General features: G+C 49.2%; 1 protein-coding gene across 1 annotated transcript; it reads right to left on the bottom strand.

Annotated features, from left to right (window-relative positions):
• Nucleotides 1-1,815: 1,815 nt before the first annotated feature.
• ARHGAP25 (Rho GTPase activating protein 25) lies at nucleotides 1,816-13,404 on the bottom strand (the record flags this gene model as incomplete). Its single annotated transcript, XM_010015446.1, has 10 exons — nucleotides 1,816-2,026; nucleotides 3,017-3,567; nucleotides 4,042-4,241; nucleotides 5,396-5,517; nucleotides 6,039-6,112; nucleotides 7,013-7,145; nucleotides 9,455-9,662; nucleotides 11,245-11,364; nucleotides 11,769-11,856; nucleotides 13,288-13,404. Coding segments are annotated over 10 exons (1,824 nt in total), but the record flags the coding sequence as incomplete, so codon positions are not given.
• Nucleotides 13,405-13,407: the final 3 nt, after the last annotated feature.

Consider the following 13,407-nt stretch of genomic DNA (forward strand, 5'->3'; position numbering starts at 1 on the left):
TGCAGCACTAATGGTGTGAGTGGGGCTTGAAAGAGGCTTCAGGAGACAAGAAATGTGTCACAGTGTGTGGGACAGGAAGGGAGGTTTGGGTCGCTCATCTTTGAAGGTGGCTGAGGCTGGTGGAGGCCACATTGTGCTCTTTAAGGCTCTTTGAGCTGTTCACCCCTCTGCAAGGCTGTGGAGCTCTGCACCAGCAGGTCCAGACCCTCTGCTCCAACCAAAGGAGTGCTCTGATCCTCACTGAGATTTCAAATGACCAGATGTGAAACATTTTAATCAGATGTAATCTGATTAGATATTGGCTATATAATATATATTGGCTATATACCCAATATTGACTTTATTCTCTAATAACACATGCCTGCTCCCAATCTCCCCCTTCTTCACATAAGCTTCCCCTGTGTCCCTTTCTCTCCCCAGTCCGGTTCCCCCTGCAGGCTCTGCCAAGCAGGTCTGCAGCCTGGTTGGAGCTGAACTTCTGTACCACCAAGTCCTCAGTAGCAGAAATGCAGGGTTGTTGCATTAACCTCACCCTGCTTGGCACAGAGACATCTTCCTTGGGAACTGAGAACTCCTGTGCTTTTCCCATTTCTGTTCCCAGGAAGGCTCTAGGCTGGGCTGAGGCTGTGTGGAACTTAAATGAGAAGGGAAAGGTTTTCTTTCACAGTCCTATTATTTTCTTTCCACCACCAAAAGCTTCAGCAGCATCATGACACTGTGTGTAGAAGGGCAACTTGCTGGCAGGCAGTGGGAAAACAAGCAGCAAGCAAGAGCCACAGTGGCACCACGAGACCTTCGGGTCCAGTTAGTCTTTAGGCTGATGGCAGCAAGTGGCAGGGAGAGACCCAGCATCATTGTCAGGGTCGAACCCAGGTTTCCACCACAGTGGCTGAGGAAATCCTGTTGTGTGCTGATGAAATGATGGGAAACCAAAGCAGAGGCAGTAAGTAAGTCCAGACCTGTTGTGCTTCGAAATACATCCATCGGGGAAAAGGCAGAAGCCCCTTTTTCTGTACCAGGTAAAGCTGCTGATGGACTCTCTGTGTGTCTGGGAGTGTGAAAGTGCTCTCCAAAGCCTCAGCAGCAGCTCTGCTGGATTTATACACACATGGCTGTAAGGAACAGTGATTTCAAAATAACTGAGCAGCCGCTTAACTAAAGAACAGTTTGTGACACTGATTTTTATACCTTGATATTGATGAGTCCAGCACAGCAGAGCAGGAGATGCTGTAGGAGACCCCACAGGCTGATTGGGCTTCTCTTGCTCTATAAGAGCAATAATGAACTGTATGTGTTGATGTGAACATCCCAGCAGCGGTGCTGGCAGCACTCACAGCCACCATCCAGGCACACCGTGACAGGCTGAGCCACCCCCGACCTCAGGGCTTTTCCAACTCCCTGGATCCAGGATTTATGGCCTTTTTGTCCCACTCTGAAGCACTGGAGGTATCTCCAGCAACGAGCCAGCTGGTTGGCAGCAGGGATGCTTGCTGGTTTGTTTCTGTAAAGGCATAATGTGTCCTTAACCTGAAGTCCTGAGTGCAAGGTACTCTGATTGAGCAGCAAGAAGTATTGGCCTGTTCTACAGGTTACTTGAGCAGCTGAAAGAGTTGAAAAAAACACACCCAAAAAAGCTAAAGAATATGTTTGAAATTTCCTGTTTCAGAGCATAAACCAACCTGTAACTTCTGGGCTCCTTCCTCCAAACCAGCCCATGGTCAGTAGCAGAACATGGGCCAATACAAGTCCCTGGCTCTGAACTTGCTTGGCAATTCCTGTGCATTCATGCAGCTGTGCATACCTGGCTGTCTTCTCCTAGTTGGTTTTAGCATCAGTTTTGCTTGTGGATTTAGCTAAGTTTTTTATCTCCTTCTCAAGCATCTTGTTTTTCTTCTCTGCCTCCTCCCACGAGCGCTCCACGTTCATCAACTTCAGCTCCAGTTCCTCAGACTTCTTCTTCTCCTTCTCAATGTCCTGATTCAGCCTCAGCAGTTTGGTCCAGACTTCACAGTTTTTCTTCTCAAGACTGCAAAGAGAAAAGAAGCACGTAAGGACGAGCTCAGAAGAGTGCTGGGAAGTCACCACCTGGTTCTTAAGGAGGCTGCCTGCTGTCATTCAGCAATGAAAGAAACCAGAGGTGCTGTGCTGATCCCCTGACCTTCAATGGCTACACAATGGCCCATGGCAGGGGGTTGGAACTGGATGATCTTAAGGTCCTTTCCAACCCAAACCAGCTTGTGATTCTATAACATGAAGCAATAAAGCAATAAATCAATACACCTGATATATAATAACATGTTAACAATATGTGAAGCTATATAACACTGATGGTTACAACTAAGAATGTACAAATGCCTCGCTGAATTCTGGATAGCATATTGGTACAATACTGTAATAATAACAGGAATTATGACAGTGTGATTATTGCAGAAGCATCACAGTGCCATACAATGGTGTCATAAGAACTGTAGACTAGTAATATAACTAGTTATAATACTAGTTACATTAGTAATATAACTAGTCAACTATGTTGTGAGAGTACAGCACATGAGCATTGACTTTTAGATAGCCTAATACTCTATTTTATCATCAGTCAGTGCTATATTAGTAATATAACTAGTCAACTATGCTAATGCATAGTTGACATTAGCAACTATGTCGTGAGAGTACAGCACGTGAGCATTGACTTTTAGACAGGCTAATACTCTATTTTATCATCAGTCAGTGCTATGCTGTATAGTATTGTTGGTAAATAAATCTGTGCAATGCTATGAGCTCGTGAATAACATGTATACATGAGCTCATGTGTAATAACATGAGCTGAAGACTTCAAATTCTCCAGATTCACAGAATCAATTAGGTTGGAAAAGACCTTTCGTATACATGAGCTCACGTGTAATAACATGAGCTGAAGACCTCAAATTCTCCAGATTCATAGAACCAATTAGGTTGGAAAAGACCTTTAAGGTCATCAGGTCCAGCCTTCACCCCAGAGCAGCACTCTGCACTGTGTTACCTTTTAATCTGCTCCTCGTAGTCTTTTTTCTGTAGCTCCATCTCTTTTTCGAGCTTCAGGACCATGTTCTGCAGGAACTCCCTGCTCTCCTCAGCAGGCTTGGGCACTTCGGCAGGGCTGCTGCTGGCACTGGCTCTGTCCTTTGCCTCATGGCTGGGACTGGGGCAGGGCAGGAATTCCTTCTCAGAGACGCTGCCTTCCCCACTCTCTGCCTGGGAGGTGGGAACGTTATCGTAGGTTGAAGCCCGGTGAAGGTCGAGCAGCTTAAAAAGATCATGAGACAACGTTCTCTTGTGTCCCTCAGGGACCACGGGGCACACGCTGCTCCCAGGGGAGCCTTTCCAGCACTCAAATGAGTCATTCCTGTCATTGCTGCCTTTCTCCCCCATGGAAGCAGCTGCCAGGGAAGGTTTCCTGTTGGGTAAAGTCTGAGTTCTTTTCCTTGACTGTGTTTTCCACATTCTTAGTGTATCTTCGGACCCTTTATCTTCTCTGGGTGCACTTGAGCTTGCAGCTGGTCCGGGGGCAGTGCTGGAATTCAGGTCCTCTCTCTGCAAAACAGACCCATGGCATTAGGACATCATCCTGCTCTGTGAGCAGGGACAGGTTGCAGCGACTGCTGTGACTGCAGTTCTTACCCTTGAACATGCCAATGGGAATGGCCACAAGTTTTCCATAAAAAACTTGTGCCACGCACCATGTTTCCCACTTTTTGCAGAGATTCTTTCTGACAAAAGCCTTTAATCCTCAATTTTTTCCCTTCACCAGCAGGAGCTGAAAAGGTTTCATCTCTTCTGCTAAAAAACTGCAGGAGTTTTTCCCAGTACAGTGGATTTTCCACAGGAAAGTGGAAAGTTTCTCTACATCATTTTCCTGATGCAGATATTCCAGGCGTGACAGTTCTAGCTCTTTACCCTATTAATAGCAAGAGCTTTTAGTGGCTCTCTGACCTGTTAGCTCCCATCATAATGAATCCCACATTCTTTAATGTATGGCTTGTTATTTCCCTGGGGATTCAGCCTCACCATTTGCCTTTGGATCAGTGTGTCTGCCCTGGCCACCGCAGGGTCCTCAGCAGCACCCCAGCCCACGGAGCTGCGGAGGATGGGTGCCTTCTTGTCGTTGTTCTGGGCAGGTGGGGAGGGTGGCATGTCCTTGGATGGAGGAAAGAGGTTTGCGTGGTCACTGATCAGCACAGTCATCACCTTCTGGATCTGTGGTGTGCCTGCAAGGGATTAGAGCTCTGTCAGCAGCAAAGCCAGTGTGACAGGCGTGGTCAGAGACAGTTTGATATCAGAGGGATGATCAGAGGGATGGAGCATCTCTTCTGTGAGGAGCTGGGGTTGTTCAGCCTGGAGAAGACTCCAGGGAGACCTTATTGTGGCCTTTCAGTACTTAAAAGGGGCCTATAAGAAAGATGGGCAGAGACTTTAGCAGGGCCTGTTGCAGAGCGATGGTTTGAAACTAAAGGAGGGAGGTTCAGGCTGGATGTGAGGAAGAAATTCCTTACAACGAGGGTGGCAAAGCACTGGCACAGGTTGCCCAGAGAGGTGGTGGATGCCCCATCCCTGGAGACATTCCAGGCCAGGCTGGATGTGGCTCTGGGCACTCTGATCTAGCTGAAGGTGTCCCTGCTCATTGCAGGGGGGTTGGACTGGATGAGCTTTGAAGGTCCCTTCCAACCCAAACTGTTCTGTGATTCTTCTACCTACATTTGCATTTCTAGTTGGTCTTTCTGGTGTCCGAAGTGGAGATGCACATAGACATGAAGTGAAGACAAGAAGCAGGATCATAAAACCAGCTAAAGGGAAGGGTTTTTATATCACCCCAGAACAGCAGGAGTAGTCTATGGAGCCACCAAGACTGAAGTTTGCTCAGCTACACCAAGCCCCAGATTGGGCTTCTCTGGCTGAACAAGCAAACTGCAGTTACCAGTTATACAAACAGGCATATGAACATCTCTGCCATTTCCATGTGATGTCTGCAGAGCAGAGCATCCTTTGGCCTTAACCTAGTTCTGCTGCATCTGGCCTTGCCCCTGGGATTACTGGTTAAATCAACAGTAATTTCTTTGTGCTTCCTTTGTTTCTCTAGGAAGAATTTTATACCTTCCAGCTCCAAGGATAAGAAAGGTGATTTCACCAAGTTCCTCCATTGTTTGGAATCTATGGAGGCAACACACAATGCAACTCCTAAAGGTCACTATAAACATATTTATAGCCTAACTAACATGTGGCTTTACTCTCCTCTGCTGCACTTCCTGTGCTCAGGCATGTGTCTGCCTTCTATCCATGGGTCTGCTGCAGAAAATGTGGAGGTAACTGAGTATTTCAGCATAGGAGGGGCTCCTATGCCACATATCCCAGGAGTCCCTTTTACCTCTCATAATAATGGCAGGATCCTCTCTCTTAGGTCTGATGAGGTTCACTCCAATCACTGTTGCCAGGTTATCCACACTCATCTTGTTGACACTAGAATTCAACTGGATTTCGTGTAGAAACCTGCCAGAATCCAAAGGCAAATATTTCCAGTCAGAGAAGGAAGACTGCAAAAAGCCTTACACACCCACTGCTATAAACCCTCATTCATCCAGCCAGCTTTTCCTCTAGATCCCAAGGACAGAAACATGCCTCATAACAGCAAACTGGAGGTGGGTCTTAGTGGCATCAATAGAAAACCCACCATATGATGAGCTGAAAATCAAAGCTCAAATCTCAAATCAGAGCAAACTCCCCTGGGCTGGGGGAAACCCGACAGCTTTGTTGCAAAAGGCTTTGCCTAGAAAACCTACACTTGGTTTTGATTCTCAGGGGTTCATAAGTGAGGTTTAGGGGAGGAATTTCTGCTCGGGCATTGCCAGGGTGCTTCTCCCCATGGCTGAAGTTCTCCCTTTACAAAAGTCAGGATCTGGTGCCTTGAAGCGAACCATCCTCTCCAGAGGAGTCGGCCTCAGCCTTTGGCATGATATTTCTACTCACCAACACCAAATCTGAGCTGTTCATGCCTTGTGCAGAGGACTGACCTGCAGATATAGCTGAGGAGGTTGTAGTTGTCTCTGGGAAGGAGGGACAGTTGCTTTAGGAGCTCCTGATGGCCCTAAATGCAAGTTAAGAAATAGCTCTATTAAGATTCATGGGTCTATACAGACCCAGGAACGGCTCTTGGTCACTCCATCCCTCCCTGGATGCTCTCACCTCTTGGAAATTCCAATTCTCCAGCAGAATGGACATGCAGAAGTTTCTGTACAGTGCTCAGCAAGAGGAGGCAGCCCATTGCCCAGCAAAGGGAAGAGCAGGAGCCCCTCCAGCCCAGCACAAATGCGATGAGCTCTTCAGAAAGGGCTGATCATGCCTCACCTCTTGCATTCCTTGTATATGAGCATTTAAGACATTTTTAACCCCAAAGTGAAACAACCTATAAGAAATGTTAGTCCTTGAAATACAGGGCTGAAGCCTGCAGTTCACAGAGCTCGTGCTACCAAGGCTATCTGCCTTTCTGGGTACAGGAACAGTGTCCGTGAGTGGAATTTTGGGGAGGGGGCTTATACAGTAACTTCTCCAGTGTTCCTCACTTCTTCCTCTCCCAAACCCCCCTTCCTTGCTTGCTCTCACCCAGAGCCCTCCACCAGCTCCACTCTCAGCTCAGGCTGCTGGGGGCTGCAGGAGGCTGTTTCCTTCCTCTCCTGGTTTTCACACCACTGTTTGCTGCAAGGACTCCATGAAAAGAGGTGCTGAGCAGCTCTTCGATCTGCTCTAGAAATACAAGCTTTAAAATGGACAAATCCATGTAGGCAAACTGAGAAGACCCCCTGCCCTTGGGAGGGTTTGTCTTTTTCATTTCTCTTTTTCCTCTTTCCCCCCCTCGATTTAGAAGCTCAGGAATTACCCAGCTTATAACACACAGCTAAAAGCAGCCGGTGTCTCCAGCTCACAGGGCCCTGGCACTGAACCACAGCTCACGTGAAGAGCAGCAGCAGAGGCACAAGAGCAGCTTTACCTTCCTCTCATCCGCATCCAGCGCCTGCCCGCACAGCAGGAAATCCTCATACTGCAGCCAGGGCACCACTGGCTCCGGCAGCTCCCGCAGGTAGAGCTTGAGCAGAGAGGCCACGGTGTGAACATCTGTATCCCTGCAACATGCAAAGAGCCCCATTTGTAGAGCAAATCCTACCCTGCTCCAGGAGCATCGGATGTATTTGAGCTCTGTGCGGAGATTCAGGAGACAGAGAGGTAGAGAGACCCGAGGCAGAAGCTCTTCCCTGTGAGGGTGCTGAGGCGCTGGCACAGGGTGCCCAGAGAAGCTGTGGCTGCCCCATCCCTGGCAGTGTTCAAGGCCAGGTTGGACACAGGGGCTTGGAGCAACCTGCTCTAGTGGAAGGTGTCCCTGCCCATGGCAGGGGTTGGAGCTGGATGAGCTTTAAGCTCCCTTCCAACCCAAACCATTTGCTAATCCAAGATACAAATAGGCCAAAGCAAGCGGGATGGAGCCCATAGGGTGCCCCAAGCCAGGGAATGGCCCCAGGTGGCAGGAATAGAAACCCTTGGTGGAGATTCCCCCCACCGTGGTGCTGGTGGGTCCCCAGTGTTCACACCCGGGCTGAGCCTTCCCAAGCTGTGTTTGCTTCATGAGGCTTTGCATGGAAATCCTGCTGGAGTTCTCGTGCTTGGCAGGAGCTCCCCGCTCCGTGTGGAGCTGGAGGAGCTTGCCTGGGGTTTTGGAGATTAACAGCAATTACTGAAGATGTTCTGCCCAGACAGATGTTTGCAGCTTTGCATACCATAGAGTTTACATTATGTCAGAGGGACACTGTCAAGATCAGAAGCCTCTCATTTGACCTACCTTGAAGTGGCTGAACTGTGATAAACTTCCAGCAGAAATCCCTCAGGTCATTTATTTTTAGGACTGTTTGGGGTTTTTTTACATCCTACTGGCTTTAACAAATGCACATAGCCACAGAGGAGGATTTCAGAGCTGTGTTTTTGCAGGGCCTACCAATACACAATAGGTATCTATTGGTACTTCAACAACACTCCCTACTCAATGCTTGTGCGTCCAAGAGTGCCTTTGTGAACCCAAACAAGCTGTGAAGATGGCACTGAATGTGGAGCCAGTGTCTCACAGCATTCAGGTCACTGGAAAACCCCACTGTTGGCTTTTCTCCTTGCTGAGAAGATGGGTTTGTTGAAGTGCAAGGAGACCACCCTGAGATGCCCACAGCAATGCCATAGCAAGCCCTGCAGCATGGGGTTAACATGGCAGGGTGATGGGAAAGGGCCAAACTCCCTCTCTATACTCACTGCATAACAAGCAAGCCTCACCCTCCTGTGACCTGCAGGCAGCTTACAACAGGAGAGCTCTCAGCAGGGCTCCAGCACCCACAAAGCAAGAAAGAGCTGCAAACCCAAGAGCTGGGATGGTTGTAGTGCTGGAGCAGCCCTGGCTCCACTTGCACAGGGCAGGGAGGAGTTAGGTCAAAATCCTGTGGGTTTCCCTAACAAAGCTGGGTAAAAACCACCTCAATCTCCCCTGTTTCAGTTTAAACCCATTGTCCCTTTTGGGTCCTTTCTCTCTCACAAGCAGCCCAGATTTTGCCAGCAGCTCCCAAAGCTCAGGTGATGCCATCCATGGGGGTTGGACTAGAGACTGCTGAAGGTCCCTTCCAAACTAAACCATTGTATGATCCTGTACAGGGCAGCTCCTCAGCTCTGCAGAGATGGGGCATCACCACAGCCAGTATCAAACACCTTCATACACACGCAGCAGCCTGGGCACTCCTTGCCCCAGTTCTGGTGGGTAAGGCAGGGCAGGAACTAAACCAAAAGGCTCACTTTAGGTGCTTTATAAAGAGATGCAACAGGGGTTTATCTCTCTTCTCTCCTTTTGTACAGGGCATGGCAGAGGTAGCAGTGGCAAACATCTCCCTAAAGCCTCTCTCAGACCCACAGGTAGCTCTTTCAGCCCTGCAGAGGAAAGGGGTTAGGAGGATGCAGCCAAAATCTCTCATATCTCTATGTGGTAGTACAGGGAGAAGCAACAGGAGGAAAATACCATGGTTATGGGCTGGCAGGGAAAGAAATAACTTCTACTGTGTGCATGAGGGTGTTCTCTGAGCTTATTTGTGATCCTTTGCTTGCTCTCCTTTCTCTAAACCTCTGCCCTTAGCTGATGGGCTGTGCAGGCTCTTCCCTTTGGCTGCTCCTGCACAGGTAACTGCTCTATGGAGCCAGGCTTTTCCTAGATGCTTTCCTTTACTTCTATGAATCTCAGCACCCTCTAACTCTGTTTTGAGGGGTTTTGATGGATCCTCTTCCCTTACCAAGCCCTCCTGGAGGGTCCAGGTTTCCTGCAGGGCACTGCTGGGATCTTGGGGGGGTTTGACAGGCTGCTTTCCCCCACGTTTGAGGGTGTATGAGCAGGAAAGGGGGGATCCAGCATTACCGGTCAAATGATGGTCTCTCCCCAGCATCAAAGGCGTCCCTGAGCTGCTTCACCAGGTTGTCTTGGCCGGGGAGGCGGAAGATGCCCTCCTCGCTCACTCCGTGCTCCCGGATGAACTCAGCACACTTCTGCACCAGGATGGGGACCTGGTGCTGCCCGAACCTCTGCTCATAGGCCATGGTGTCTGCCAAGCACTGCCCGAACACCGCTGGGGAAAGGACAGGGGTTAGAGGAGCCCCAGCCCTTTGCTGGAGGCGCTTTAGCATCGGGTGATAACGTGACAGTGGTACCTGCTGTTCTGGTAGCATAGGAGCTATAAGGAGGCTGCAGTCTGGGGCAAAGCAGAACATCTTCCAAAGGAATAATAGCATAATGAAGCCTTGTTCCTCCTCCAAAGAACTAACAGCTCTCAAACTGGTTAAAAACCAAGCAGTGAGCCTTGTTTCCTGCTGTGCCACTTGCCTGCCTTGGAGCAGGGTGCTGATATAGAGGGAGATAGGAACAGCACAAAGGCTGATGGCACAGGGAGAAAAAGCAAGCTGAAGGCTATAGAAAGCAGAGCAGACCACCGAGAAAGAAGCCAAGCAGAGGTTTGGAGCTGGAAGTCTGACTGATTTAGTTGCTTTCCTTCCCCATCCCCTCTGCTCTCCCCCTCCAGAACTCCCTTGTGCAGGGAGCAGCAGCAGGAGGTACCTTTCCTTCGCAGCAATGGCTTTTTCCTCCTGAACTCACAGCAGAAGAAGAGCTCAAAGGTGGGAGGGCAGCAGCCTGCATCCCAGCTCTTCCTCCTCGGAGCCTGGGGCATGGTAAGAGCAGACAAATCCAAACTCGAACTCTGGGATATCAATGGTAACGGGTTCTATGATTCTCTACCATGTTTTTGCCCCAGCAGTGCCTGTGATGTGTTCACCTTGTGCTCTGAAAGCTGAAATAATTCCTGTGTGTCTTCCAGAGGAGGAAAAGGCAAGAAAACACTCATCTGGAACCACAAGGCTTGTCAGTACCTGCCTGATCATGGGGACTTTCACATGTAACTGCAAAACCCTTCCCACATTTTGGAGATGCTTTTGCTATTGCTTCACCCTTTGCAACTTCTCTGCTTTTTGGTGTGCAACAAGCTCCCAAGTGGGTTCTGTGGGGCTGCTTTGGCCAAAGCCTCCATCATGCAGTGGTTGCTTCAAAAACACGTTCTTATATTGAAGCCAGAACCCTGAAGCATGAAGTTTTGGGGTCTTTTAACCTGTGTAATGACATAAAATGGAGCTCTACACTATCTGACATCTCTGCTATCCTCAGGGATCTCTGTACTGCTGTAAATGTACATTTTCTATCACATAAGGTCCCTTTATCTAGCTAGAAGAAATTGGCACCCCCCCAGGTTTAAGCAAGGCTCAGATGTGGAGTCGTCGTTAAATATTAGAAGCAGGAAACGGGCAGGTTATAGGCAGGATTTTTCAGTGCTTGAGCACTGAAAAGGGCTGTTTTCAAGAACAACATTTTCTGGGGGCAAGAATTCAATGAGGAAGTTTGCAGAAGAGGTTGAAACCAGCCCAGAAAGCTTCTTTCATGCTTGGCTGCTATTTACTTAACACTGCTGATGCTTGCAGCAGACCCAGCACCACAGCGTCTGGCTTAGGAGTGGGTTCCTAAGGTGTTACAGTCACATCACAGTTCCATTTCCCAGCTGGAAGGATTTATGAGCCCAGCTTTGAAACCCTTGCACAGAAGCACTGCAGAACACGAGGCAGTGAGAACTGGCCTCTCCCAGAGCTGTCCCTACTCTCCTTTACCTCCTGATGTAGAGCCCAGCACCCGTCGGATGGATTTAACCCATTCTTCCATCTCAGACTGGGAATTAGCCATGAGCACACAGGTGTCCTGCCCAGCCCGGCTCTGCTCTCCAGAGAAGCCTGCAAAGAACCATTTATTATCCTTTATAGAGAGGATTGGAGGAGAAAAGACACATTCTTCTGCTTGGTTCCCTTCCTAAATGCTTTTGGCTCCAAATTCCCCCATTGATCTCTAGTTGGCTCTGAAATGGAGCAGTGCTTTTACATTGCACCCTCGAGAAGGGCTGCAAGAAGGGAACAGAAACTGCTGAACAGCACAGCTTGGCTGGGCTTCTCAGCATGGGACAAGGAGCTTCCTCCAGCCCCAATGTGGGAATAGTGAAAGCAAGATGTTAATTTTCATGTGCAGCTCAACACTGTGAGACCTTGGAAAGAGGTGGGAGCAAAAGGAGTGGCCCAAATGATTCTGGGGGGACCCAAAAGCGTGCAGCAAAGAGGAGGGAAGAGGAGGGAAGCATCCTTACCGGGGATGATTTCAAAGATGAATTTCCCTCCTTCCTCTGGGTTGCTGGCCACCTCCTTGATGGTGCTTCCCTGGAGAGACAGGCAGCCCTAGGACAAAGCAGAGCAGGAGTTGCAAATGTGTCCTGTGTCTGATACTACTATGTGTAAGCATTGAGGATCGAAGTCCTTCTTTCAAGCAGGTTGCAGGAGCAGGTGAGCTTTATGTATCTGCTAAGAATTACTCCTCAAACATCAAGGGACGCTTCTTAAATGCCAGTTTTTCTGATGAAGTCATTCTCAGAATGGTTGTTTTGCTCTTTTCCTGTTTTTTCCTCCCTTCTCATGTGTTTTTTAACCCCTGTTGGGAGTGGAAGAAGATAGGACAAAGGAGAAGGCACTTAACAAAACACCAGAGCAGGAAAACTGTTCCTTTAACACAGCATCACTTAAACCCCCAAACTAAACCCAAAGTTTGCAGCAGAGGAGTAGAGAAAAAGAAGAAAAGGAAGGGGAAATAAAAAAGCAAAATGGAAAAGAGACATTGCTTTTGGACCTTCCTTTCCCCAACCATCTCATTGAGCATGGGCAGCTCGGTCCTGGCTGAGGGGATGGATGGGAGTGGCCGAGGCACATGAGGACTGAGTGGGGGTGACTCAGCACCAGAGGAAATAGGGCTCTGCCACAGACATGAAGTTTCAGCCTCTTGAAAGCCACTGGGCTCCTGCGGGAGGACTTTCAGTGCTCCAAAAGCCTGAGTTGCAGCTGGATGAATCAGAATCATCGATGGGATCAGAGAGGCTTGAAATGAGCTGCTGGAGTGAGTCCAGAGGAGGCCACAAGGATACTCAGAGGTTGGAGCAGCTCCTGTATGGAGACAGGCTGAGAACATTGGGGCTGTTCAGCCTGGAGAAGAGAAGCTGCTGGAGACCTCAGAGCAGCTTCCAGTGTCTGAAGGGGGCTACGAGGATGCTGGAGAGGGACCTTCATCAGGGACTGGAGTGACAGGACAAGGGGTGACGGGTTCAAATGGAAATAGGGGAAGTTCAGGTTGAAGATAAGGCAGTTGTTCCCTGTGAGGGTGCCACACTCAGCGATGTGCTTTCACCCCGAGGATCTACTGACTGCCTGCAGGCACTTGAAGAATTTAAGTAGATATAGACTCATAGAATGGTTTGGGTTGGAAAAGACCTTACGATCATCCAGTTCCAACCCCCTGCCACAGGCAGGGGCACCCCCCACCAAAACCTGTCGCCCAACGCTCATGTCACCCGAGGCTCTGTCCAACCTGGCCTTGAACACTGCCAGGGATGGAGCAATTACAACTTCTCTGGGCACCCTGTGCCAGCGCCTCAGCACCCTTGCAGTAAAGAAGGTGCATACATGAAGCTCCTGATCAGGGTATCTAATCTCTGGTACTGTCCAGAGGCAGAAAAGTCCTTTAATACCCTACTCCAGCCCCATCCCAAACCATTTTCCCACGAGCAAAACTGCAAGAAGAGAGAGACTGAGGACGGGCAAAGCCCAGCATCCTCTTCCTACCTGTGGCTTGACATCATCCTCATCCTTGTAGTAGTAAAGCTGCTGTCCCTTGAGCACGAAGTACCGCTGCTGCCAGTTCTTGACGATGGAGCGCTGCTTCTTGAGCCAGCCGTCCTTCAG

Source organism: Nestor notabilis, unplaced genomic scaffold (genome assembly GCF_000696875.1).
Source record: "Nestor notabilis isolate BGI_N333 unplaced genomic scaffold, ASM69687v1 scaffold125, whole genome shotgun sequence".
Classification (NCBI taxonomy): Eukaryota; Metazoa; Chordata; class Aves; order Psittaciformes; family Psittacidae; genus Nestor; species Nestor notabilis.